The sequence below is a fragment of the Penicillium verhagenii genome, assembly GCF_028828195.1.
Source record: "Penicillium verhagenii strain IBT 33310 chromosome Unknown utg000008l_segment0_segment0, whole genome shotgun sequence".
In the NCBI taxonomy this organism is placed as follows: Eukaryota; Fungi; Ascomycota; class Eurotiomycetes; order Eurotiales; family Aspergillaceae; genus Penicillium; species Penicillium verhagenii.
In genome coordinates this window covers 2,456,095-2,480,801 of record NW_026643172.1, presented here as the reverse complement: position 1 = coordinate 2,480,801, position 24,707 = coordinate 2,456,095, and the positions used below count along the sequence as shown (strand labels likewise).

Sequence of the window (24,707 nt, the reverse complement as noted above, 5' to 3'; positions counted from 1 at the left end):
GAAAACATTTAAAGTCGTATTTACAATGTAGACATCTCAAGTCTGTGTCTCAATCTAATTATATCCATGGATCCGACCGTCAATGGAGTTAGTAAGACAACAACAAAATGCGCCACTTCCATAGCGGCAGTGTGCTGACGAGTGAGCCTGGAGATGAGGTACCAAGAACTCTAACCTTGGAAGACAGCACTTGAATTGCTTGCAGTATAGGTAAACATTGAAAGTTTTTGGCGAAATTTGGGTCCACAAATGACCATCTCAATAAGGAATCTGTTTCGATCGTCGCAAGTCCTGTTGGCCGAAAAGCTTTGAATTCTCCACTCTATGTTAGCTATGTCAGCTATATCAGATCTACTAAGAATAGAACCATGTCTTGCAGATCAGGGTAACCCTGAAAGTCATGTTACATGTCTTCTTCAGTTAAAGCTTAGTGAGACTCTAATTGGGGAAATGCGGGTATGAAAAGACCCTGATTTTGCCCTGATGTAGAGAAAAGGCGTTCCACGGCGGCCAAACCCGCGTCCCCTACCGTAAATGTCTCAGACAGAAAGTCAGCATTCAGATGTTTATAAGCCGCTTCCTTTACCACGTTCTCACTTCAATATCAAAAAAGTATTCACTTTGGAACAAAGCAAACATCCTTTTCTCCATCCCAACTCGCAAACATGGCTCTTTCAGCATGCAATGCCGTGGTCAACCCAGGCTTCGAATCCGGTGTTCTGTTCCCATGGCGCGCATCTGCCGTGGACGTTGCTCAAGTCAGCACTGGCACAAATGCTTACAGCGGTGACCACTACTTGTGAGTTGCAACCCTGTGCATCAATCCCAAACGTTGTTGAGCTGACTGGGGAAATAGGAGCCTGCAAACTGCCATCGACAACCAGGGCAACACCATCTCCCAAACCTTGAAAAATCTCAAGCCAGGAAAGGCGTATACTTTCAACGCCGTGGCTCAAGTCCCCTATCCCTCGGGCTCAGAGTACTGCTTCGTGTACGTTTACGCGGGCTTCAACGAGACGGTCGGGGAAATCACGAGCACTGATTTATATGAGGAAACCTTTGGGACGTGGGTCTCTGTTTCCGGAACCTATGTGCCGAAGAAGTCGGTCGAGTCATTGCATATCCTTGCTGCTTGTGATCTCGAGGATAACTCGGACACTGGGGAGGTTTATCTAGATGCGATTAGCCTTGTGCCTGAAAGTGGTTGTGCTTCTGCTTAGGGGATGATGTCACCGGTCCGGCAATGATGTATTTGAGTAGTTTCCAATGTTTGATGCTGTATATATCATGTCAAGTACATACTAGTATGAGGTTGAAATAATTGTCTTCCAAACGTACTATTGTATGGAAGCAATACACATGCATATATGTAGATGAAAAATTTAAGGTTAAAAATTAATCTGGTACTGTACCACTCCACTATCTCACCACTTCTCCACCTGGGAGCTCTCCACCTCTCTGCTTTTTCCAATGGGTTTAGATCCACCTCATCCTACTAGTAGTTGATCTACAAGTTGCTTTTTCTATCACGAAGATTGAGCTTCATTAGAATTTCTTCAAGGTTCCCGGGCTTAATTGTTTTTTATGTAATTGATGAGCTGACTTATTTCCATTTTCCCTGCGGACTGTGTTCACCCTGAACTGCTACGCATTCGATCCTATTTAAATTTATAATTTAAAATAACCTTGGAAGTCGACCAATCGGGGAACTTCCGAGGGTTTTTTTCTTTTTTTTCGCCTCAAATTTATACATGGATGTGTATGGCCAAAGTACATGTAGCACGGGATGTCTATTTAGGACATCTGGAATCTTGGCAATGAGTTTTCTTGGAAGGTTAGTGCAGTGTGGCAAATATACATATGTACGCTTGCAATCAATTTCTATCAAAGTTACAGTTATCTATTGATGTCATCTATAGTAAAAAATTGAAGATTGAAGATGGTGGACCATCCAGGTACATCATTCTCGCTGATCCATAAACCTGTCGGCGGCCAGAAATCCACCAATCACAGCTGAGCCCTGGCTTTCTTGCACATCGGGTCGCAGTCCAGCCAATCACCTTCCGGTACTTTTGTACTTGCAAGTAGATGTTTTCCAACAAAGGGTTTCTAATAATCACCATCGTTCAAAAAAGTATATGGCAATGAAAATTGGCTGATAGAAGTCTTCATTTGATATCAAGGGCAAAGCTATAGAGAATAGTTGATTTAGAATAGTTGATTTAGAATAGTTGATTCATTTTGGCTGTAGAGAGAGACAGGGGCAGAAAGAGAGCAATGGAGAGCTGCTATTCTCCCACGAACCTCAAAAGCTCCACGAATTCCACTTAATCTTGATAACAAAAGAAAAGAGTCAATCTCACTAAATCCGACCCGCCAATAACGAAGCTGTCAGGGCTCTGGGGATCCCCTGTCATGACGCAGCCACTCAGATGTTAGAATTTTGCGATTGCGAACGCCCCGAATCAAGGTATGCATTTACGTCATTTTCCAGCCGTCGGTCTTTAACTATCGCAAATAACAACCGCCAGACAAAGAATTTAATTTTCTTTCCATCCTTCTACGTGGGAAAAGTCCCCCTCAAATTTTTAAATCATGTCTACCACTACATTATCTAGACCCGTTGAAACGAAGTCTTTCACGGGGAATCGAAGCGTGATGGAGCGCATACGAGAGAGACGACAAGCAACTGAAGCCAAACAAGCACGCCAAATCGATACTTCAAATCTTTCTGTTGGCTTCATGTCAAAATCTCAACGAGCGTCAAATATGCCCAGCTATCCTGGTCTGGATCGTTGGCGCTTACTAGAGAAGATTGGAGACGGTGCTTTCAGCTGTGTTTATCGTGCAAGTGACACCAAATCCGAGCATAGCGAAGTCGCCATTAAGGTTACGAAGAAATATGAAATGAAAGAGAACCAGGTGAGTAGTAGAACCATTGTGAAGTTGAAGCTTCACAGGATCTAATCTAAGAACGGACGCAGAAACAAAAATTACACGACGAGGTGGAAATCACACGCCAACTCAACCACGATAATGTGGTACGACTTATCGACTCCTTTGAATCGGTTCAATATCATTATATGTTTTTGGAGCTTTGCCCTGGTGGCGAGCTATACGACCAAATAGTCAAGTTCGCGTCTCTAAGCGAAACCATGAGTCGACATGTCATAAAACAAGTCGCAAATGCCGTTGAATATCTTCATGACGACATGGGAATCGTCCACAGGTAAATACTTATCACTTTTGAGGTTCCCCCCTCCTTACTTCAAAGCGGTGTGTTCAACGTTCACCGCAAATGCATGGCATGCATCATGAATCTGACCTCATCCCAACTGCAGAGACATTAAGCCCGAGAACATTCTCTTTTACCCGGTCCCATCCACACCGCGCGCAGAATCAAACCCCACCCAATCAAATAACGAAGAAGAAGCCGTCTCAATCGCTGATGTCGGCTCCAATGATATCGGCCTGGTCAAGCTCGCCGACTTCGGCTTGTCCAAGATTATCTGCGGCGTCCCAGCTGCAACTCCATGCGGAACCATGAGCTACGCTGCCCCCGAATTATTCAGGAAACATAAATACACTACTAGCGTCGATATGTGGGCGTTGGGCTGTCTGCTCTTCACCATGTTGGCCGGGTTCCCTCCCTTCTATGACGAGGACCTTGACATCATGCGGCGTCAGATCATGCAAGGAGAATACACGTTTGCATCACCAAAGTGGGATAAGGTTTCGGATGGCGCAAAGGACCTCGTCTCGCGTCTACTGACCATTAATCCCGAAGAAAGACTCAGTATCAAGGAGTGTCTTGATCATCCTTGGATGCGGGAAACTGAAGACAATGAAAGCAAGTGTACCAGTGCGGCTTCATCGATTAGCAGTAAGGAGTCTGAACGTCAATTCGACTCGCCCGATAAAACTCCCACTGTGGAGCACTCGCAAGCCGTTGCTGAGAATGAACTCGGAAATTCGTACCCCGAGACGCCCAATATTCGGGATATCTACAATGTTGGGCATTCCGTGCAGCGGGAGGCGCATCAGATGCAGCTAGAGCGGGAATTGAAAGCTGGAAAGGCATCGAATGAATCCAAGGGAGGGAATAGCTTCGGCAAGACGGTTTCTGGGATTTCTGCGCTTTCAAATCTTAACCTTAACAACAGCAAGTTACTTGAGAAGAGGAGGATGCGACCTGATGGTGGTGGTTAAAAGGTATCAAGTCAATTCGTCGTTGAAATATTGGGCAAAAGAAGACCCATGGACCCCACGAGGAATTTTTATAATGTAACTATAAAAAGGAGAGGTGTTTTATGTACTAGTATGGATGCGAATGTTGTTGATTTCCACATGTGCGAGAGTTGATCAATATACGCCTACCAACAACCGGGCAAAATCAAGCGCAATTGTTTATGAGAGAAAATAATGTGAAGTACTATACTAGTCTGTATATTTTGAATTCACTACAACACAAAGAAAGCAAATTTCCCCTACCGGCCTTGAAAGCAGGCAAAACAGGTGCCTACTAGTACAGCCCTTAGATTACATAGACTCGTAACATCTCAGCCTTGCAACATCCACGCAATCAATGACATTGTCCAAGCCATTTAACCTCCTAACCAGCTAATCAGGAAACCCAACCCCCACAAGATTCCTGCCAATCAATAAATCAAACCAAGTTTCATCCTCGTGTCAGTCCTTGTGTTTCCACAATGCTTGGCTTTGACGACGCAGGCCCACCTGAAAACGCCACCCATAAAAATAACGTTGACCCAGTACGACGTGTCCAACCAGCATCGAGGACCAATTTCGAGTACATACTGGTTGGGACCGGCGATTTATTTGGGTCTCATTTCGTAGATGGCTTTTTTGTGGTTCCCGTTATGTTACTTTTTGGGTGCTATTTTTGTTCCTGGATTGTTTCCAAGGGTCTTGGTATCTCTATTGGAAATTTGGGGGATGGTGATTGGGACGGGGATGTTGGTTGTACCCTGTCAGATTGCTGTGTGGAACAAGTTGGAGATTTGGGGATATGTGGATTGTGGAGATTTGCGGGTGGCGATGGGTTCAGGTTGGCACGGCCAGTGGCGATTGGGGGAATTAACTCCCTCACTTTGTAGTTAGGGAGTAGAGACGAAGGCTTGGGGAGGTCGGAATTATGGTGGACAGTGATGGATAGTGAAACGTGTAAGATGGGCCACATTCTTTTTACAGTGGAGGTCGTGTTTACACGGTGGGACAGGAAGCATTCGTAAACAATCAATTAGGGACAATAAACTAGTTATCTCCACAGCAAGTCTAAAAAAAGTGTGTATCAAAAATGAAAGCCCACAAGCAAATCCAACAATAGGTCTCTTCATGGGGATGTAAAAAGTGAAGATGGGTAGTAATTCACATGAAACGCCAACAAAGATCGTCTTCCAGATGCTGCTTCAGATGCTCCCATTGCGTGTATAGTTTTCCATGACGGTTCAAGACCTCGTACAAAGTGTATTCAAAAAAAGCCTCGGTGGGTTTAAAAAAAAAGGCGGAAATATGGAGGGAAAAAAAAGGGGGGGGGAAATATTATCTACTGCTTCTTGGCGAAGACCTGGGCACCATCGACAAGACGGCGCTCAGAGTTCTGGCGACCGTTGACAAAGTCGGGGTAGTTGAGGGTCAGCTCAACGGCACCGTTGACAATGTTGTCCACAGCCTCGACACCCAGCATGAACGAGTGATCCTGGTTGCCGACCTCGTAGCGCCAGCTACCGAAGCGACCACGGGACCAGATACCCTTCTCCTGCAGCTTGGGCAGGATCTGGGTGAGGGCACCCTCACGCTCCAGGCTGGGGGTGGGGTAACCGTGGTCGAAGCGGCGGTGGTAGGTAGAGACGATCTCGTCCTCGGGGTTGAGCATCTCAGTGTTGATAAGACCCTGGATGGACTCAGCCAGGAGCTTCTCGTGGTTCACGGGCTTCATGGAAGACTCGGAAACCTCCAACATGATGGACCAGTAAGGACCCTCCTTAGCCTCGTTGCTCTTGGGCTTAGAGCCATCGGCGAGCTGGAGGGTAGGCAGCTTCTTGGAAGCCTCGGGCTGGTTGTGGGGGGAGTAGTTGGAGAAGATAGTGGCACGGTAGAAGGGAGAGTCGTCCTCGGGGAAGTACAACCAGCACTTGTCACCGATGCGCTCGGGGCGAGCACCACGGATACCAACACCGATAACGTGAGTGGAGGAGTAGAAGAGCTGCTTGGTGAGGGGGATCAGCTCCTGGTCACCCATGGCCTCGGCGAGGTAGTCGACAGCCATGGTGGAGACAAGCTTGGAGTAACCAATGGTGGTGCCATCAGCGAGGGTGACGGTCTTGTTGTTGGCGTTAACCTTGGTGACCTTGCCCTGCTCGCCGAAGCGGGTGTTCTTCTTGGGGATGGTGTTGGCAACACCAATCCAGATACCACCAGTACCGTCGCGGGCGGGGAAACGGAAGGTAGCGTTGGGACCCCAGTTACCGGCGGTCTTGTTGAGGATGACGTTGGTGGTCACGGCCTTGAGGTTGGGGGCAGCGACACGCTCACCGAGCCAAGCGCACTGCATCTTGGTGGTGGGAACGGCCCAGACCTTGTAGTTGTAAGGGCGCATGAAGAGGTCGGCAATACCGGTACCCATCATGCGAACAATCCACTCATCGAAGTTCTTGGGCTTGGTGTTGGCGACACGAGCCTCCATGGCGGCATCGATCATACCATCGATACACTTGACCTGCTCCTCCTTGGGCAACATGGAGATGTTGTTCTGGAAGGGGTAGGGGACCCATTCGTTCTTGCAGCGAACGTAAGAAATACGCTCGTGGGTGTACCAGTCCTCCTCGTTGGGGAGAGCCTCATCGATACAGTCATCGAAGTACTTGTAGTGGGAGAAGATAACGTGGCCACCGACATCGTACAGCTGTTGAATAGACTGTTAGCCTTGTGTTTTTTTTTTTCCTTTGGGAGGGGGTTTTCCCCCCGCAATGGTAAACAAGGGTGCAACTTACGAAGCCTTCAGGGGTCACATCAGTGGAAGCCAGACCACCGGGGATCTCGTTAGAGTCGATAATCAACCATGAGGGGCCATTCTAGAATCAATTGAGTTAGTGATTTTTGGTTCATTTTTCAGGGTCTTTTGTACCCCTCTATTTCCCCCCTATTTATTTTTTTTCTGCCTTCCACCACCGAATCAATACAGAGGGGGTTTTCATGAACTTACGATCTGGTTCAAACGCTTGGCCGCACCCAAACCAGTTGGGCCAGCACCAATGACGAGAACGTCAACAGAACTGTGGGATTGGGGTTAGTCTGGGGAGTCTGGGGGGAGAAATGACGGTGAGGGGGGGAAGTTCATACATGTCGGGGTGGGTCATCCTGCCTTGTAGGAGGTCCTGGAAGCTAGGCACGCGTTTGAAAGTCTTGCGAGCGATGTTCAGCATAGAAGATGAACTGAGCAGCAGAGGGACTGCAGAAGTGACTGGGGGAGAAGGGATAATAAAGGTAGTTGAGAAAGGAAAGTGGGAGGGACACCTTGGGAAACCGTGGGTAGGGGTAAACGGACCCGGCACTTTCAAGCGGTGTCGCAGAGTGGAGTTTGCTTGTTCCTGTTTCAGGTTTACTTCCTCCACTGAACCACTGAAGGCCGCTAATTTGCTTTTCTTTTCTTTTTTTTTTTTTATATTATTATTTTCTTTCTTTTCTCTCCAATCCAGATCTAAGTCCAGGCCCTATCACATTGTCCCGCAACCCCCATTTGCCAATTGCTTGTACAGCCCTTTACACTTCAGGGGCAACTCTACTCTTCCCCTAATTTTCCCCCAACCATGAACACGTATGCTGGATCCTCTTCCCCCCCCCTCTTTAGGAAATGGGTGTCTTTTCATTCGGAATTTTTGTGCTCATTCTTGAAGCCCATGCAATCAATCCTCAATGCTCATTCGTTATCCTCACGCCACTTGCTGGACCCTGGCGTTTAAACTATCGAATCCATCACAATCTGCGAGCGGCCGTTATTGGTCTGGGGAATGGTCTTATCGGACCTTCAAATATCCATAAAGGGATCCTGCCGATTGCATGCGGTCAAAATGTACTCAAAATGTACACTTGGCACGGATCCAGGGTCCCTCAGAACGAATCAGGAATGTTGTTATCTCTCGGTTTATTCCGATTCGTCTGCAAAGGGACTCCATGAACTAATTGGGAGACGCTTCATAGGATGGGAAATTTGTTTATTTGATTCTATGTAGTACATAGTACAGTAGTATAGTAATCGTAGAAATTTACTGGGTATGATACTTCTAAAATTACAGAGATTCTAGATCGCAATGTTTTTTTTTTCTTTGAAAGGGGGGAGAAAGAAGCAATGATCCCGAAGCAGCAACAAGACTTGGCTAAAAACGCCACCGATGTCGATTGGCACGTTGTGGGCAACAGTATGGGTAATCGAGATCCAGTAACTCTGTACTCCGTACGGAGTATAGTACGGAGTACGCATCGTCGCTCCATAGCGGATACCTGTCTGGTATAAAGTAAGTGACTCGTCAGGAAGCCATTGTTATTATCCTGTTGCCTGCACAAGTCATACAGCCATTACTCCGTACTCCATACTCCATATACACCCATGATATTCGACAACCCTGAACCCTCCCGGGCGTCGGCAGGTGATCGGCTTGTTCAGGGTACAAGTCAAGCACAGGCGAGGGAGCGGATCCACTGATTGTCCCTCCCTAAACAGGGAACAGACGAGGAGGATCAAGAAGATCCTTCTTCTCCCAGTTGCTGGATCTCATTTGATCGACCAGGCTTCTCGGGTAAGGAAGGAAATGAAGATACCTTCTGGAAGATCATTGGTTCTGAAGGTCTCGAGTTTTGTATTACAGAGGGTACTGTAGGCTATGGTATTATAGCAGAGTATGTGTAAAATAGGACAAACATTCGAACTTTTAGCCTAATAAACCCACCATAACCAAAGAGAGCACATCAAAAAAAAAAAAGCTTTGCTGCGGGAACTAACCGCCATCGGCTCCTATACCTCTGTGGGTTGGTTTGTGTTCTTTTTTTTCCCATTTTTCCTCTTTTTCTCCCCCCTGTTCCTCTCCAAGCGGATCCTAGAAAGGTCCCTGAACGGGGCGATGGCGTCAGACACAGCCTCCTCCAAACGATCGCCGCATTCTCCACCCGTAAGGGACCAGGACCGGGCGCTGGTCCAAAGAGTTGCTGAACGCGGGCCACAGTGGGTCGGGACTAACAGCTGCTTGCGTAATGCGACCTCTGTCAACTGACAGTTAATTTGGATCAGCGTTGGCCTGTGACGAGGCAGTGAGGAGAGTCGCGTTCAGCGCTTCTATCTCAAACCGGGAGTACGTCGACCATGTCGAGACACCCGAAGACATCAAAAAATAGTCAGGTTGCATTCTCGTTGATTGATATACTGATAAAGCCCGGATTAGTGTAGAAAATACTCGGTATCATATATTCGCACCTAATTATAGTTGGAAATTAAAGAGAAATTAAGACTCAAGCCAACCGTGGGTGAGGAGGACAATGCTTATTGGTGCGGCCCAGGGCGAAAAGGAGTCGCCACGAGTGTGTACCGCAGGTTTTGGTAATGTATGCAGCATTACGGAGTACACAAGAGAAGAGAGAAGGAACTGCCAAGGGAAAGTGGAGTTATTTTCGTTATATAACCAGATGATACGGTAATATACTAGTACTATTTATCTTCTTCCCAAAAAAAAAAGTACAGGTGGCCTTAGCGTGATACACAATACGGTATTAAAGACTCAGCTCAGTTTGCTGTTTCAACGCTGTTTGGCTGTTTGCATCAGACTTTCTTGTTTAGAACACTTGAAGCGGATCCCGCTAGTTTACAATTCCAAGCCATCAATTTCCTGACCTTGGACTTTTCTCTGGCTTTGTGGTTCTCGACTCCAAGTATCTTAATTTGCTTTTGGAATTTTTTTTATTTTTTTCTTCTTTTTTTTTGGGAATATTATTCTTTTTATTCTTTTTATTCTTTTTATTCTTTTTTCTTTTCTTTTCTCGTTCGACCCCAATACACTTTTAGTGTTTCCCCTCCCCGAAGTACGTACTCCATTCCATCCCTTCTAGCTTTTTTTCCATCATCATTTCTTCATTCCCCCTCCACGCTCGTTTTTTGGTGGTTCTGCTGGTTTGCCTTTTTTGGATCAACTTCAATCCCATTCGTTAATCCATCACACGTTTTAACAGTGGTTTTATAATATCACTTCTGTACCTCCTTCACCCTCCGTGGCTTCCTCCGCATTTAGCCAAGGAAGCCTTTCGCGTCCGCGGCCCTTTGAACTCCGACAGTTCTTCTCCGATCAAACTCGAACATTCACAATGAGCTCCGACGGCGAGAAGGTCCGTACCTCCGGTGAGGTCGTGCGCGAGCAGACTCTCCCAACTGTCAACCCGGCGGCCGAGAAGCAGGAAGCCAAGTCTTCGCTTCACCCGGCAGTCTACGTGAGGTAAGAAGAATCGATAGTGATGCCAATCGCGGGGGTGTTTTAGAAACAGTAAAACTGATTATCTGTGAGAAAATAGTATCTGGATCACTCTCAGCTCCAGTGTCATTCTCTTCAACAAGTACCTACTCGATTATGCCAATTTCCGTGAGTTCCCATTTTCCCCCACTCTCCGCGGGAACTATCTGCTAACAGCTCTTGATGTATAGGTTTCCGTATGTTTCTCAGAGACTCCTAAGCTCTTCCCAGAGATTCCCATTCTGACTCCAATTTAGCTATTGTCCTTACAACATGGCACTTGACTTTCGCGACTATCATGACCCAGATCCTTGCCCGCACCACTACCGTTCTCGATGGCCGCAAGAGCGTCAAGATGACCGGGCGTGTCTACCTCCGCGCAATTGTCCCCATCGGTCTCATGTTCAGTCTTTCCTTGATTTGCGGTAACATGACTTATCTATACCTGAGTGTTGCCTTTATTCAGATGCTCAAGGTGCGTTTTTGAACCTGCTGTGAACCTCGGGAGAATCACCCGGCTAACGGAAATTTTTGTATAGGCCACTACTCCCGTTGCTGTCCTTATTGCTACCTGGGGTATGGGCATGGCTCCCGTCAACTACAAGACTCTCATGAACGTTTCCATCATCGTTGTTGGTGTCGTTATTGCTTCCTTCGGAGAGATCAAATTCGTCATGGTTGGATTCCTGTTCCAGCTTGGTGGTATCGTCTTCGAGGCCACCCGTCTGGTTATGGTGCAGCGCCTGCTCAGCTCCGCTGAGTTCAAGATGGACCCCATGGTCTCTCTTTACTACTTTGCGCCCATTTGCGCTGTCATGAACGGTTCCGTTGCCCTGTTCCTGGAGTTCCCCCACCTCACCATGGATCACATCTACAACGTGGGCATCTGGGTCTTGGTCGCCAACGCTATGATTGCTTTCTTGTTGAACGTCTCCGTCGTTTTCTTGGTACGTTTGCTTATCCTCAAATTTTCCTCTTTGAATCTGATCACTAATAATTTCTACAGATTGGCAAGACTTCGTCTCTGGTTATGACTCTGTGCGGTGTCCTCAAGGATATCCTGCTCGTTGCCGCCTCCATGATGCTGTGGAACACCCCAGTCTCTCCTTTGCAGTTCTTCGGTTACTCTGTCGCTCTTATCGGTCTTGTCTACTACAAGCTCGGCGGTGACAAGATCCGTGAGTACACTGGTCAGGCTAACCGCGCCTGGGCTGAGTATGGCAACAAGCGCCCTGCCCAACGCAAGTTTGTCATCTTTGGCGCTGCCGCTCTCATCTTCTTCCTTTTCATTGGCACCATGGCCCCGGGCTACGCCCCCGAATCTGTCAAGTCCGTGACTGGCATGCTTGGTGGTGCCACCCCGGCCAACTAAGTGCTTGATACCCTTGAAAGACTTGCATTTCCGGAAGAAGTTGATTTTGAAAAATCTCGCTCGGCACGATTTCTGGTGGCCTTTTACTTGGTAAAGTCAGCTTGTCGTTGGCCGTTGAAAAGAAACAGCTATTCACTTTCATTTTCCATTTTTCTTCCCTCTAAACCCATTCTGGACCCGGCACGGCGACTTGCAGAAAATCAAGTCTGTCTCCGGTGCTCATTCCTTGGACTCCGCGGTGTGGAAAACGGAGGGCTCCGGCTGTTCTTTACCATTCCTTTTTCGACCGCATTCCCGTGATGTATACCCACTACTAAGATAGGGTACAGTGTCAAGCTGGTGTTGCTAGCGGTGTACTTGTTTTCATTCCCTTTCTACGAACATTGATTTGATGTTAGACTTGCACGAGCTCTGGTGTCGGATTGCTTTGGGACTTTCATTTCCGTGGTGTTTATTTTTCCCTTGATACTTTTTTCCTTTTCCTTTTCCTTCTCCTTTTCTTTTTTTTTTTTTTCTTCCTCTTCCTGTCATCATACTATTTTCCAATAGACCTATTTTTTGAGGAATTATTTGGTACTTTTTTGGGGGGTGTAGGGTAGGACAGTAATCTGGTGGAAAGGGAGTGGGCTGGGGCCTCGCAGCTTGCGCGCTGGTTGCAGGAGCATCGGTTGGAACCAAGGGCTGGACCTCCGCTGGGCCTCCGTTTGGCTCCCATGATTGGTCAATCGCTGCAGCTGAAGGCGCCCCCCACAGCCAAACAGGCCAAACAGCGCAATCCGCTTGCGCCGACTTCTCGGAGTTCCACTTTGGAATTATTACCGTCACGGCGCATCGGAACACCTCTCCACCACCAGGTATTGTGGTCTTGTACGGTAACCTCCGCATATTGCAGATAAAGATCGCCTCAGATCCTCTTGCGCTTTCTCTCTCTCTCGCTTTGCTTTGCGCATTCTCTCTTACTCTTCCTTTTCCTTTTCATCCTATCTCTTCTCAATCTATTCCCTCCCCCAATTTTCTTCACTTTATCTTCTATCCTCGGCCCCTCCTACCTTTCTCTATCCTTTTCTTATCATATATTTGTCCTAGACCTGTCCTTCCTTCCTCTTCATCACCTTCCACCGTCTTGCCTCGTGATCTATAGGTGGTCGTAGCTTATGGTGTGCTGCTCACTTAACCCTACAGAACAGTTTTCCTCCCCCTTGGCTATCTACAAAATGTCGCCAATGATTCTCAACCGCCCTTCGGATGGTCCTGCCATGGGTCTTTCTCCTACTCAAGAACGCGCCTTCGCTCAGTTCCCCTCCCAGTCCATGCTAGATTCCTCTAGCAACTTCCATGGCTATTCTGCAAACCATAGCTCGATGCTTGCCAACGGTGGCTCAGCCCAGCCTCTCTTTAATGCTGGCCCGGTATCTACTCCTACCGCCGCACCCAAGCCATCCCGCAAGAGGTCGCGTGATGATGCTTCATTCGGGGAAGCTCTCGCTGTGCCTCCAGCACCGATCCCCGCTCCGGCACCTAAAGAAGAGCCTATATATGGCGAGGGGATGGTCTTGTTGAATCCTCAGACTGGCATTGCTCTCTCGGCCGACAGTCAAACTGGTACATGGTACGAAGAGACAGCCGAGTCGCAAGCTGCCAAAACTGCGCCGGTCTCGTCGCTCTCCAATGCGCTGCAATCTGATGCTGCCGATGTCTCCCGTAAATCCCAGCGGCTCGGCGTCTCTGCCCCGGGCCTTGATGATATTGCATTGCACTCAAATCAAACCCGCCTGGACGGCTCCGAGGCTGACCAGCACCGCAATCTGACAGGCGGATCTACACCACCTGCTGAACCCCTCATCGACGATGCCACCCTTCTCCTCGGTATCAGTTGGCAACGCATGGATACCGACAACGATATGGCGCCTGCTGTGCGTGGCTGGATCAAGTATATCGACAACCAGTACGCTGCCCATTTGCGTAACTCGCAGATGCTCATGAAAAGCCGCGCCCTTAACGCCTACCTCGTGGCCGCGACGCCTGTCTCTGCCTTCTCTCCCGCCTTCTACCTTTTCAACGAAGACCTCACCCAAGCTCAACTTGTGGCTTCCTCGTGGGATGCTTGCCTGCAGAATTTACGCAGCACGCCTATCATCTTCGAGGGCCCCGCCCCCATCGCCGCTGCAAGCCGCTCCAACTCTCCTCCCTCCACCGATCCTTTCAACACCACTGGGGACATGGGTGTACCTCTCCTCCAGCAAGCCATTTCAAACCACTCACACGCACCCCTCAGCGTAACAGGAACCGGGCTGAACGGAGGCGTCGACATGGGAATGGAGATTGACTCATAACCATGATCTATCATTTTGCCTTTCAACGCTGTACCTTTTACCTTTACCATTTTATTTTTACATTACGCCCCATACAAAGAAACAAAACACCGAAAAGCCCGATCCTTGAGTGCGCCCACGACTCATGTGCATTCGACACCCACGACTACGACGCCGCTCCGACTCGATCATCGATTCTCTGTTGTTTCTTTCTTCTCTTTCTAGTTCTTACTCTTATTTTTACTGGATTTAGTGTTTTATTCCACTCACCTGCGCCCAACTGACCCAGTTTGCGCAGCCCGGTCCATTTCACGCCCCAGGAGGGCGTGCGGGTATGGCGTTTCCTATGGATATCACCGGCGGGATCTTGATATTTCCGGCGTCGTAACCCTGGAGTTTTTTTCATCTGCCTGTATTTGACTCCAGCTCTACCATATCTATGATTATAAATGAGAAAATGAAAAAAAAAAGTCTCATACATATATTTTCGGAGATTGATCTCTTGGCCTTGGCAATTTCCATGTGTAGGAGGACCATTTCAGGATTTGTTTTGAACAGGCACCTGAGCATTAGGTAACTGATTTCAAACGTCTTGAACATTTCAATGTTTGAAATCCAGGAACATCTCAGCACTGGGTTCAACGGGGCCTGTTTCAAAATGTACCTCCAGAGGGAACATTTGAAGTGTATCTCCGCTCGCCTCATTGGATCCACGGCACCCCCAAATTGGGAACATTCATGCCATCTGAATACCAAGTCAACTGCTTAGTAGAACATGCCTTTCCTTTCAAGGCATATTATGCCAACTATGCAATCATCGTCACAACAAGCAAGTCTCCGTGGCGCAATTGGCTAGCGCGTCTGACTGTTAATCAGGAGGTTGGAAGTTCGAGCCTTCCCGGGGACGCTTACTTTTTTTGTTTTTGATTTTCCTTTTGAAGAATGATTATTCTCTTATGTTTTTCAAAGTTGGATGGATGTATATGCCAGTTTAAACCTAATGTTCGTAGTCTTATCCAACCGTAGAAAGAATAGGCGGCGCCTAGATATAGGTTGGATCAAGAAGTCATGTCAACTGGTACATTAATCAACATTTGAAACCGCCCACATGTGCACATGTGCAAGGTACTTGGGTAAATCCCACATATTTTTTGCACATGTGCATATATATGTTGTGCTACCTAGCCTAGATACCCAGCCGTAGACCTTTGACCAGCTAGATATACGTCCATCGATCCATTGATGATTATATGTAATTCATGTTATGTAGGTCCAGAGCACTTGAGTGAGCTATGTATATCTGCCCTGCAATTCTTTGTGTAGACTGGTATTTCAGTGTACCAATATTGGGAATTGCTTCAAGTTCCAGATGTGACATTTCTCATAAAACCATGTATCCTTCCCCACTAATACAAAAAGTTCTTTGGGTGGCTAAAATTCTTACAGGATATTCCCTAAGTCACTGAGAGGTATATTGTGGAGTTTGAAGGAGAAAAAATGAATACTGGTGGAATAAAGTGACCATGAAGTTCTTCAATGTGGGTATATGCAGGCCCGAGGGCAAATGTTTCACCAGCAATAACTCAACCATCTTTTCCAAAGCTTTTCTCCACCACCATTATTGATTTGAATCAGCTAAAATCTTCAGAGAATCATGAGTCAACTATATAGAGCTCACATGAATTATTTATAGCAAAATCAATCAAAGGTGGTGGTGTTATTGACGAGTGGAGGGTTTTACTGCAAATAGGAAATACAAGGCAGAGCGCAAAAAAAAGCGATAATGTTCTTCGGCCACCCTGTTTTGCACCATTTTACACGAATTGCTTCACCACCACCCCAAAAACAATTTTGAAAAGCTCGAATTTGCACAGGATACTCTCCAGAAAATTTGGATATGCGTCCTAGAATTTCAGGGCAGAATAATAAATATTGATAGAATAAAGTTACTATAAACCTTGGGTATGGCTACAGAGTAAGGTAAGTTGTAGGTACTAGGTAACTGCATGTTGGAAGCATGGCACACATGAGAAGCGCCCTTATATAACGCGCCAACTCCCAAGGTCCCCCTTAAATGCTAGGGGCAGTTGCCGAAGTGCCCACCTGGACAGACAGGTTACTACATATTTTGAACTTGAAGGGGCCTATGCGTTACCTAGGTCATACATTACGTATCCAGTCCAGATTGGAATGCTTCAAATGTTTCAACTGCATTGATTTTCATCTAAAAATAGTGTACACTAGTATGCAAACATTCGAATATGAATGTAACCCATTGGGAAAACAAAAAGATAAGATGAACTCCGAGCAAATGTATGCAGTTTGATGGATATCGCAGGCTCAAAACACAAAAGCACAAGACAGCCGTAGCATCTTTTCATCTCCTACTCAGAATCGCTGTCGACGTCATAGTAATCATCTCCGTATCTTCCTGCAAATGCATCCTCAAGGTGGTCATCAACTTCTTCATAACCATAATCTTCTTCCAACTCATCGACATCCCGCTGATCGCTAGGAGGTTTGATCTTGCTTGGATCAGGAGTGTTTTTGTTTGTAGCGTCGGGGGCCGTTGAAGGAGGAGTAGGGAGAGGGGCGGATTCGACAGCGATTGTCGGAGCAGACCTGTTGACAGGTTTAGAGACAGGCCTAGAGATAGGCACAGGAGAGGCCCGAGGTGACTCAGGAACAGGAGTAGTGGCGGAATGGATGGGTTTGATGGGTGCGCCGTTTCGTCGGCGACGAGAAGGCGTAGCTGCAGGAGGCAGACTTTGACGTGATGCAACGCTCATGCTGCGGCTGCGGCTGCGGGATTGGCTGCGACTGCGGCTAAAGGATTCCATCTTGGTTTCCGCATCACCTTCTTCATTTTTATCTTCACCGCCGTACAGCGTGTCCAGCAGAGAGTAATTGATCTTCTTACTGTATCCGCGCACCTCCAACATCCTTCGTGTGGCTTCAGCCGGGGTCGACGCACGAGAGCGGCCCTCAGCGTCCTCACCTTCAAGATAGGTGACATCACCCATACGGGTCTTTCGACGCTTGCGAGGTTTGCGAGTGGTAGTGGTACCCATAGCTTCGGCAAGAGCACGTTTGAGATTCTTTTCTTGCAGCGTGCGAAGATAGTCCTTGTTTTCGGTGACCCAAATTCGTTCTTTGATATCAACTTCCTCTGTGGAGAGAAGGCAGTATTTAATTTCGGGGTCGTCATCAAATTCGGTATCAGCAATATCAACGCTGTCTGAGACGGCCACTTCTGGCACTTCGGGGTAACTTTGAACCATATGAGAACCCGTTTCCAGCATTTTTTGCATCTCTGCCTCTAGTGCCTCTTCGGCTGCGAGGTCATCTGGAGTAGGATCGGCAAGAAGGGCTGGTCGAGATACATCCTTGCCCTTTCCCTTGTCTTTGGCCCTTTCCAACTTGCTATCCTGATGAATCTCGTTCAATGCCGATGTAACAGATGGTCGCCGAGCAGTCAAGGCAGGGTCAATTGGAAGATCCGGAATTGCAAATCCATCTGCATCAACACGCCTAGGCTGGACCGAGTCTGCCTCGCTCTCCAAATCATCGTCGAATTCGGTAACTAGTTCTGCAGATTTCTTGGCGGATCGGCTGTACTTGCGACCATCTCTCGCGCGAGTAAAAGAAGGGGGGTTATGTGTATTCTCAAGTTGCACAGACCGAAATTGGTCCACGGTGAGCTCACCGCTCTCTGTCGAGCTGAATTCGTTCAACCGTTGATTAATGGTGACCTCGGCCACTTTAACCACGTAAACAACCTCACGAACCGTTCGACGAAAATTGTTCATGCGTGCTGCTAGGATCAGAGCTGCACCACAGATACCAGCTGGCCGGCGACCAGTAGTCATCCAGTCACGATTCATTCGTTGAACAATGCGCACAGCCTCACCACAGACTCGCATATTAGCCGAGCCAAACTCCAGTGTCTTTGCGAAACGATAGATCAGACTTTCTGGGTCAATTGGGCTGATCATAAAGACGTTACCGCCAATTCTAAGCTCGTCAAGAAGGGCTTTGTAGGTGCGTCCAAGTTTAAAAACATTGACCTAAAGATTCAGGTTAGCAAAGTTTCGCCCCAATTGCTTGTGTGGACACTTGACACTTACCATCAGAATATCGGCAAAATCAATCAGCATGACCGTGTTGCCCTCTTGGCGACGACACGCGATGTAAAGGCAAACTGCTGCTACGGTCTTAGTCCGACGACCTTGAATGAAATTCAATCCGACAGCAAGTTTGAACACCTGTCCAGCAGCTTTAGTAGCACTCTCAGGAATGTTCAGGGGTCGTGCGAGCTGGGCAATGCATGTGTTGCCTATTCGATAATTAGTCTTCCAATATTATAGTCCATAAACAAGAGGATTTGCTTACCGTTTGCCTCCGTCATTTCGCGACTTTCCATGCCACCGCCTCGTTGAAAGCCGGGACCAAAGCTCCGGGTATGACTCTGACCTTCCCCGACGAAAGTACCCTGGACAACAGCGGCACCAGAGGAGGATTCACCGAATGTCACTTCAGACACAATGTTTGATTCGGCAATGACGGTACCACACCCGGTGCAGAGCTTCTGTCCATCTTCATCGACGATGCGAGGTGCAGGACAACCAGGATTCGGACAGCTAGTTGTTTTTGGATGCGTGGTCGGACGTGGAGGCTGCTGACGCCCAATTGACTGGGGACGGTTGATGGAGACTGAGCTAGAAGACTTGAGGCTGGCCAAACGGCCAACCGGGGCCTTCGGCCCTCGAGGAGGCACGCTGATACGGGTAGATGCTGGCATCGACATGGCGGATATTAGTGAAAGTGAGGAATTGGTTGCAATTGCAACTGGGACAAGTGTAGTTCCAAAAGCTGAGAGGCTCTGGAGTAATGTAAAGTCGTTGCGACACGCAGCTAGATGGGGTCCGATTGCATATCGTTCTTGCGATGAGGATGTAGTGGGGGAGCCACGAAGGTAAGATACTAGGATCAAATGAAGAACGTCGTTAATGAGGATTGGAGTGAAGAGCAAGCACTGCCTTGAGCAGATAGTCCTCTAAACCTCAAATCGTCACGGTGTATTATTTTGATCTGATCGGGACCTTTTTCGAGGGGACGATAAGTGATAAGGACGCGGGTGAAAAGAGTCGCGTTGGTGGTGGGGCGGGCGCGCAGTGAAGTTTTTTTCCTCGCTGCTCCAGCACAGATGGCTCAGTGGTTGAGTCACGTGGGTGGAAATTCCCCCTCTTTCACCCCGGTGGAGAGTTCGAGCCTCGGTGACAGAGTTGCTTTCGGAAAATGGAAAAAGGAAGAAGAAAGACGAGGATGAAGAATGATGAAGAATGATGATTGGGATTTAAAGGAAGATGAATTTCTCCAGGACTGGATGGGAATAACCTTCATTTCGAATTGAATTCCGGGGGAAGTGAATAGGAAGCGAGTGTCCCAGATCATGTGACTTCACTGCACTGGACCGTGGACGGAATAGGAAATATTGAGTTTCTGCCTTGCTAACCGGGCATTCATGTAGCGATCACAAGAATTAGTAATGAGATCTCGTAACTAGTAGTAACCACTATCACATTCACTTAAATACTAGTCGGGTTTTAAAATTCAGAACCTGAGTATGGGTTACATGGTAGAAGCAGTGATTAACCTGATCTTGGTCGGTTTTTATGATTTGGGAGTATGGGTCACGTGCACTTCGTTCAGCTACTGCATACTAGTAGTACAAAACTAGTAAGCAGGTTGTATATAGATTATAGTATAGTAGGGGAATTTTGTATGATCCGATAAACGGTCAAAATTTCTACTAGACATCCTAACTCGTTGCTAGTCGCATACTGCATGAAGGCCATGGCTCTCGCTGATTGGAATGTAAGCTTGCGGCATTTGTGCGTGATCCGCCTCAACCACGCGCAAATACCGCAGTGCATTTTTTCGCTCGCTCTTCATTTAATTTACAAGGTTCAAGCTCCTTCCTTTCCTTTTCTTCTTCCTTTTATTTCCTCACCCGCAATACGATTGATTCATTTGCCATCCACCTCCTATTATCTTTACTACTACACCTAAGTTATCTCGTGGAGTGGTCGCAGATTCTAGGTGGCGATTCGTTGATTCTAAAAAGAAGACCCACTACCCGTCCGGTAGCTTGCAGGAGGGTTTGAACCATTCGGTGCCTTATACTCAGCAGGGCTTGACCGGATTCGTTGAGCATTTTTCAGATGATTTGATCCCGATGAGCAAAAGATCCGACCTTTTTTGACCCGACACTCAATCAGTGATTGGCCATGTCTTCCACGCCGAAGAGCCCAGCGCATACGCCAAAAATGCAGTCGCATGACCTAGACCCCGACACAAGGCGCAGTGTCTTCTGGGTGGGCAACGTTCATTGCGCCTCATGCGTGGCCTATGTTACCGAGATTCTTTCTGAAATCCCAACCGTTAGGGATATCGACGTGTCAATCCTGACCCACGAAGTGCGAGTCACTCATGGGATCTCTATACAACCAGCAGACCTTGTCGATACATTGATTCATGCCGCTTTCGAAGTACACCATGTATCCACATATGATGGTAGAGGGGCAGTCATCTCCGAGCTCGACACATCAACTTGGAACTCTCGCGGTAGCATGCTACTCGCCACGCCCCGGACCTCATATTCCAGTCTCTCCTCCAATATCAAAGAAAAATTGCACACAAGCAGAGAAAAGCGCCATATTGCCAATTGTGATGCATGCAAGAAAGAGGAAATCGATGGACTCTCTAGACATTCCACTTTGGCAGAGACTGGCATCCAACACGAGAAAATCACATCGAATGAGGCATGGGAGATCGATCTTGAAGCTGGTCATCGACGGCCTGAAAATGTCTTGCGGTCATCACCTGCTCTCAGTGGGACTCTAGCAGGCCATAAATACCCCCAAATTCCTCCCCAAATACCCGAAACCTCTGAAACGCCTCCACAAAGTCCACATGGTGACGAATTTTGTGCGCGAATTAGTATTGGAGGCATGAGCTGCGCGTCATGTGTCAATAGCATCACCGCGGCAATTGAAGAACTTGAGTGTGTCAAACAAGTCACGGTCAATCTTCTCACAAACAGTGCGGCAGTGGTGTTTGCTGGCCCTCGAGAGAACATCGCAATGATCACGGGACAAATAGATGATATTGGATTCGAAGCGTTTCCTGATGAAGTAGATAAATTAAGTATTCCCTTCAGTTCCGAAACACTCCCAACGGGATTCGTCAGTGATATCGCAATAACTGGTATGACATGTGGATCCTGTGTTGGATCCGTCACTCGGGGGTTAGAAGAGCTCCCCTTTGTCAAAGACGTCTCTGTGAACTTGTTGTCCCACAGTGGCAGAGTGGAGTTCGAAGAACGAGAACAACTGGACGACATTGTGGAGAAAATCGAGGATCTTGGGTATGATGCCGTTGTCATCAGTGTTCATTCTCTAGCTGAGAGCAGCACGAATGTAACTGCCATGCAGGCGAGAACAACATCCATTCTTGTTGATGGGATGTTTTGCCATCATTGCCCAGAGAAGATTCTCTCGTCCCTGGAGTCTCTTTCAAATGTTACAGTGGAAGAGGCCCCCTCGGAGAAAAATCCAATACTCAAAGTGACATATATCCCACAGCCACCTTCTTTGACTATTCGGACAATCATTGCTACAATTAATGAAGCCAGCAGTGCTTTCAGTGCGAGTGTATTCCACCCGCCAAGCATCGAAGAACGCTCCCGTGCCATGCAATTACATGAACGAAGCAAGCTATTATTACGTCTACTATTTGTTTTCGCTGTGGCTATACCGACTTTCTTGGTTGGTATTGTATTCATGTCCCTCGTGCCCTCGGAAAACCCGATTCGACACTATTTGGAGCAGAAAATCTGGTCTGGGAGCGTGACGCGCACAGAATGGGCCCTTTTTATTATGTCGACACCTGTTATGTTCTATGGCACCGATGTGTTCCACATCCGAGCTATGAAGGAAATTCATGCTTTGTGGCGCCCTGGAAGTCGAGTGCCAATTTTGCGGAGGTTCTACCGCTTTGGTAGTATGAATCTCTTGATTTCCGCAGGAACTGCAGTCGCCTACTTCTCCTCACTAGCGGTCCTCATCGTTGATGCCACAGTTGGGAAGAAAACAAGTGAGGCGAGCACGACTTATTTTGACTCGGTAGTCTTCCTGACACTTTTCATTCTTGCTGGGCGATTTTTGGAGGCATACAGCAAAGCTAAAACCGGAGATGCAGTCTCATCATTGGGCAAACTTCGGCCCTCCGAGGCATTGTTAGTACATGATATCAATGTTGATTCTGTCGATGCCGATCGCATGACCCGCATCGGTGTTGATCTTCTGGAAGTGGGCGATATTGTTCGCATTCCACATGGTGCCTCTCCCCCGGCCGATGGTATAGTTGTTGGCGAAGGAGCTTATCAATTCGACGAAAGCTCCTTGACTGGAGAGTCGCGCCCCGTCAAAAAACAAGTCGGCGACCAAGTTTTCACCGGCTCTGTAAATGCTGGCCAACCTGTTCAAATTAAAGTTACTGAGCTCGGCGGGTCATCTATGCTCGATCAAATCATCGCTGTTGTACGCGAGGGCCAGAGCAAGCGTGCGCCACTTGAGAGAGTAGCAGATTCCATCACATCTCACTTCGTGCCCGCAATCACCTTGATCGCTATTCTAACTTTCGTCATCTGGCTCGCTCTAGGCCACTCGGGAGCATTGCCAGACGATTATTTGGATAATGCACAGGGAGGATGGACTTTCTGGAGTCTTGAATTTGCCATTGCTGTCTTTGTGGTCGCTTGCCCCTGTGGACTGGCCCTAGCTGCGCCTACTGCCTTGTTTGTTGGTGGTGGTCTTGCAGCCAAACATGGAATTTTGGTCAAGGGTGGTGGTGAAGCATTTCAAGAAGCCAGCCGCCTCAATGCAATCATCTTTGACAAGACCGGTACTTTGACTGAGGGAGGAAGCTTGAAGGTCTCAGACCATGAAGTATTGATCAACGATGATGAAGATCTTCAAAAAGTTGCATGGGCTCTTGCTCGCAAAATGGAGGAGAGCAGCAACCACCCCATCGCCCAAGCAATTTCTGGTTTCTGTGAATCAAAGCCCAATGTCAATATTATTACATCTGACATTCACGAAATCAGCGGCCAAGGAATGAAGGGAACCTTCACTGTGTCTGTCAACCAGACAGAGCACCAATACGAAGCTGCCATTGGCAACGAGCGACTCCTCAATAGCGTCCTGCCTGACGGGGCTGACTCCTACTTTGTTTCAAATTTGCTGTCTCGATTCCAAACAGCAGGAAAGTCAACAGCTATACTCTCACTGCGCCTTACCAATCCCCAACCCTCCACACAATCACCGTTTGTTCCCGCGGTCGTTTTTGCAACCTCCGATACCATCCGACCCGAGGCCATGGGCGTGATCTCCGAGCTCCAAAAGCGCCATGTTGACGTCTATATGTGCACAGGAGACAACCAAACAACCGCGCACGCCGTCGCAGATATGTTAGGTATCTCGCGATCAAACGTCATGGCCAACGTTCTCCCAGCAGAGAAAGCCAGTTTCGTCTCCAAGGTACAAGATGGCTCAGTCAAGGGTCCGCACGATCAGTCCACCGCGCGGCCCATAGTTGCATTTGTCGGTGATGGCGTCAATGATTCTCCCGCACTCGCCACTGCAGATGTGAGTATAGCTATGGCATCCGGATCGGACGTCGCGATCAACTCTGCTAGTTTCATTTTGCTCAATTCGGACCTGAGCACCATACTCCAGCTTGTACTTCTCAGTCGGCGGGTCTTCATGCGTGTCAGAGTCAATTTTTGTTGGGCTCTAGTCTATAATGTCTGTCTAATTCCTGTGGCTGCTGGAGTCTTTTATCCTATTGTTAATGGCCACCACCAGAAGACTATCGGTGGTGAGCTGGTTACTGTCGCCGATCACTGGAGACTTAGCCCGGTGTGGGCTGCTCTGGCAATGGCGCTGAGCAGCATCTCGGTCGTCTCGAGTAGTTTGGCGCTGAGAATAGACATGGAGAGTGTTAAGAAGTTTATTGGGTTGAAGAAGTGAAAAAGTGGGCCTTTTCGCAGTGTGGTCCGATTATACCCAGTTTGAATTGTATTTTATAGTCATATGAATGATCAGTTATTTTTTTTCCAATCTGCCCTAAGACTTGGAAATATTCCCGAAATGTTTTAGTCCCAAGGTGTTCGAAGGTAGTCAAATTTCCGACAATGTTGTAGATCCATGTTGAGCCCTGGAGCTACAGAGGATAAAAGCACCCAGGTGTTGATTATGTGCTACATAGTAGTAGGTAGTAGGTAGTAGGTAGTAGACATCAATTGATGGACGGGACATATGATAACTTGCATGTGGAATTTGGCATCTATAGTATGTTACAAAGCCCAAAGAAAAATAGTCTAAGAAACCTTGGAAGCATCCTGCGAAGAGGTGTAGTGACAAAAACATTACTTAGCAGGTCTCATGG

General features: G+C 47.7%; 8 protein-coding genes across 8 annotated transcripts; 6 read left to right on the top strand and 2 right to left on the bottom strand.

The window, feature by feature from the left end:
• Positions 1-665: 665 nt before the first annotated feature.
• N7466_008905 (uncharacterized protein) lies at positions 666-1,220 on the top strand (the record flags this gene model as incomplete). Its single annotated transcript, XM_057168294.1, has 2 exons — positions 666-799; positions 857-1,220. 2 exons carry the CDS (start codon positions 666-668, stop codon positions 1,218-1,220), a joined length of 498 nt encoding a protein of 165 aa, XP_057018925.1.
• Positions 1,221-2,769: 1,549 nt separating this feature from the next.
• N7466_008904 (calcium/calmodulin-dependent protein kinase) lies at positions 2,770-4,209 on the top strand (the record flags this gene model as incomplete). The annotated part of the gene is made up of 3 exons (XM_057168293.1): positions 2,770-2,922; positions 2,985-3,229; positions 3,342-4,209. 3 exons carry the CDS (start codon positions 2,770-2,772, stop codon positions 4,207-4,209), a joined length of 1,266 nt encoding a protein of 421 aa, XP_057018924.1.
• Positions 4,210-5,566: 1,357 nt separating this feature from the next.
• N7466_008903 (protoporphyrinogen/coproporphyrinogen oxidase) lies at positions 5,567-7,445 on the bottom strand (the record flags this gene model as incomplete). Its single annotated transcript, XM_057168292.1, has 4 exons — positions 5,567-6,925; positions 7,014-7,094; positions 7,226-7,295; positions 7,363-7,445. The coding sequence occupies 4 exons, from the start codon at positions 7,443-7,445 to the stop codon at positions 5,567-5,569; spliced, it is 1,593 nt and encodes a 530-aa protein (XP_057018923.1).
• A 923-nt stretch (positions 7,446-8,368) lies between these two features.
• On the top strand, positions 8,369-8,926 carry N7466_008902 (uncharacterized protein; the record flags this gene model as incomplete). The annotated part of the gene is made up of 2 exons (XM_057168291.1): positions 8,369-8,473; positions 8,741-8,926. 2 exons carry the CDS (start codon positions 8,369-8,371, stop codon positions 8,924-8,926), a joined length of 291 nt encoding a protein of 96 aa, XP_057018922.1.
• A 1,442-nt stretch (positions 8,927-10,368) lies between these two features.
• On the top strand, positions 10,369-11,883 carry glfB (uncharacterized protein; the record flags this gene model as incomplete). The annotated part of the gene is made up of 6 exons (XM_057168290.1): positions 10,369-10,496; positions 10,573-10,640; positions 10,703-10,708; positions 10,769-10,986; positions 11,051-11,458; positions 11,518-11,883. 6 exons carry the CDS (start codon positions 10,369-10,371, stop codon positions 11,881-11,883), a joined length of 1,194 nt encoding a protein of 397 aa, XP_057018921.1.
• A 1,214-nt stretch (positions 11,884-13,097) lies between these two features.
• Positions 13,098-14,216, top strand: N7466_008900 (uncharacterized protein; the record flags this gene model as incomplete). Its single annotated transcript, XM_057168289.1, has 1 exon — positions 13,098-14,216. One exon carries the CDS (start codon positions 13,098-13,100, stop codon positions 14,214-14,216), a length of 1,119 nt encoding a protein of 372 aa, XP_057018920.1.
• Positions 14,217-16,579: 2,363 nt separating this feature from the next.
• N7466_008899 (transcription factor TFIIIB subunit BRF1) lies at positions 16,580-19,002 on the bottom strand (the record flags this gene model as incomplete). Its single annotated transcript, XM_057168288.1, has 3 exons — positions 16,580-18,262; positions 18,323-18,531; positions 18,588-19,002. 3 exons carry the CDS (start codon positions 19,000-19,002, stop codon positions 16,580-16,582), a joined length of 2,307 nt encoding a protein of 768 aa, XP_057018919.1.
• A 1,483-nt stretch (positions 19,003-20,485) lies between these two features.
• Positions 20,486-24,289, top strand: N7466_008898 (putative copper resistance-associated P-type ATPase; the record flags this gene model as incomplete). Its single annotated transcript, XM_057168287.1, has 1 exon — positions 20,486-24,289. One exon carries the CDS (start codon positions 20,486-20,488, stop codon positions 24,287-24,289), a length of 3,804 nt encoding a protein of 1,267 aa, XP_057018918.1.
• Between the last annotated feature and the right edge of the window lie 418 nt (positions 24,290-24,707).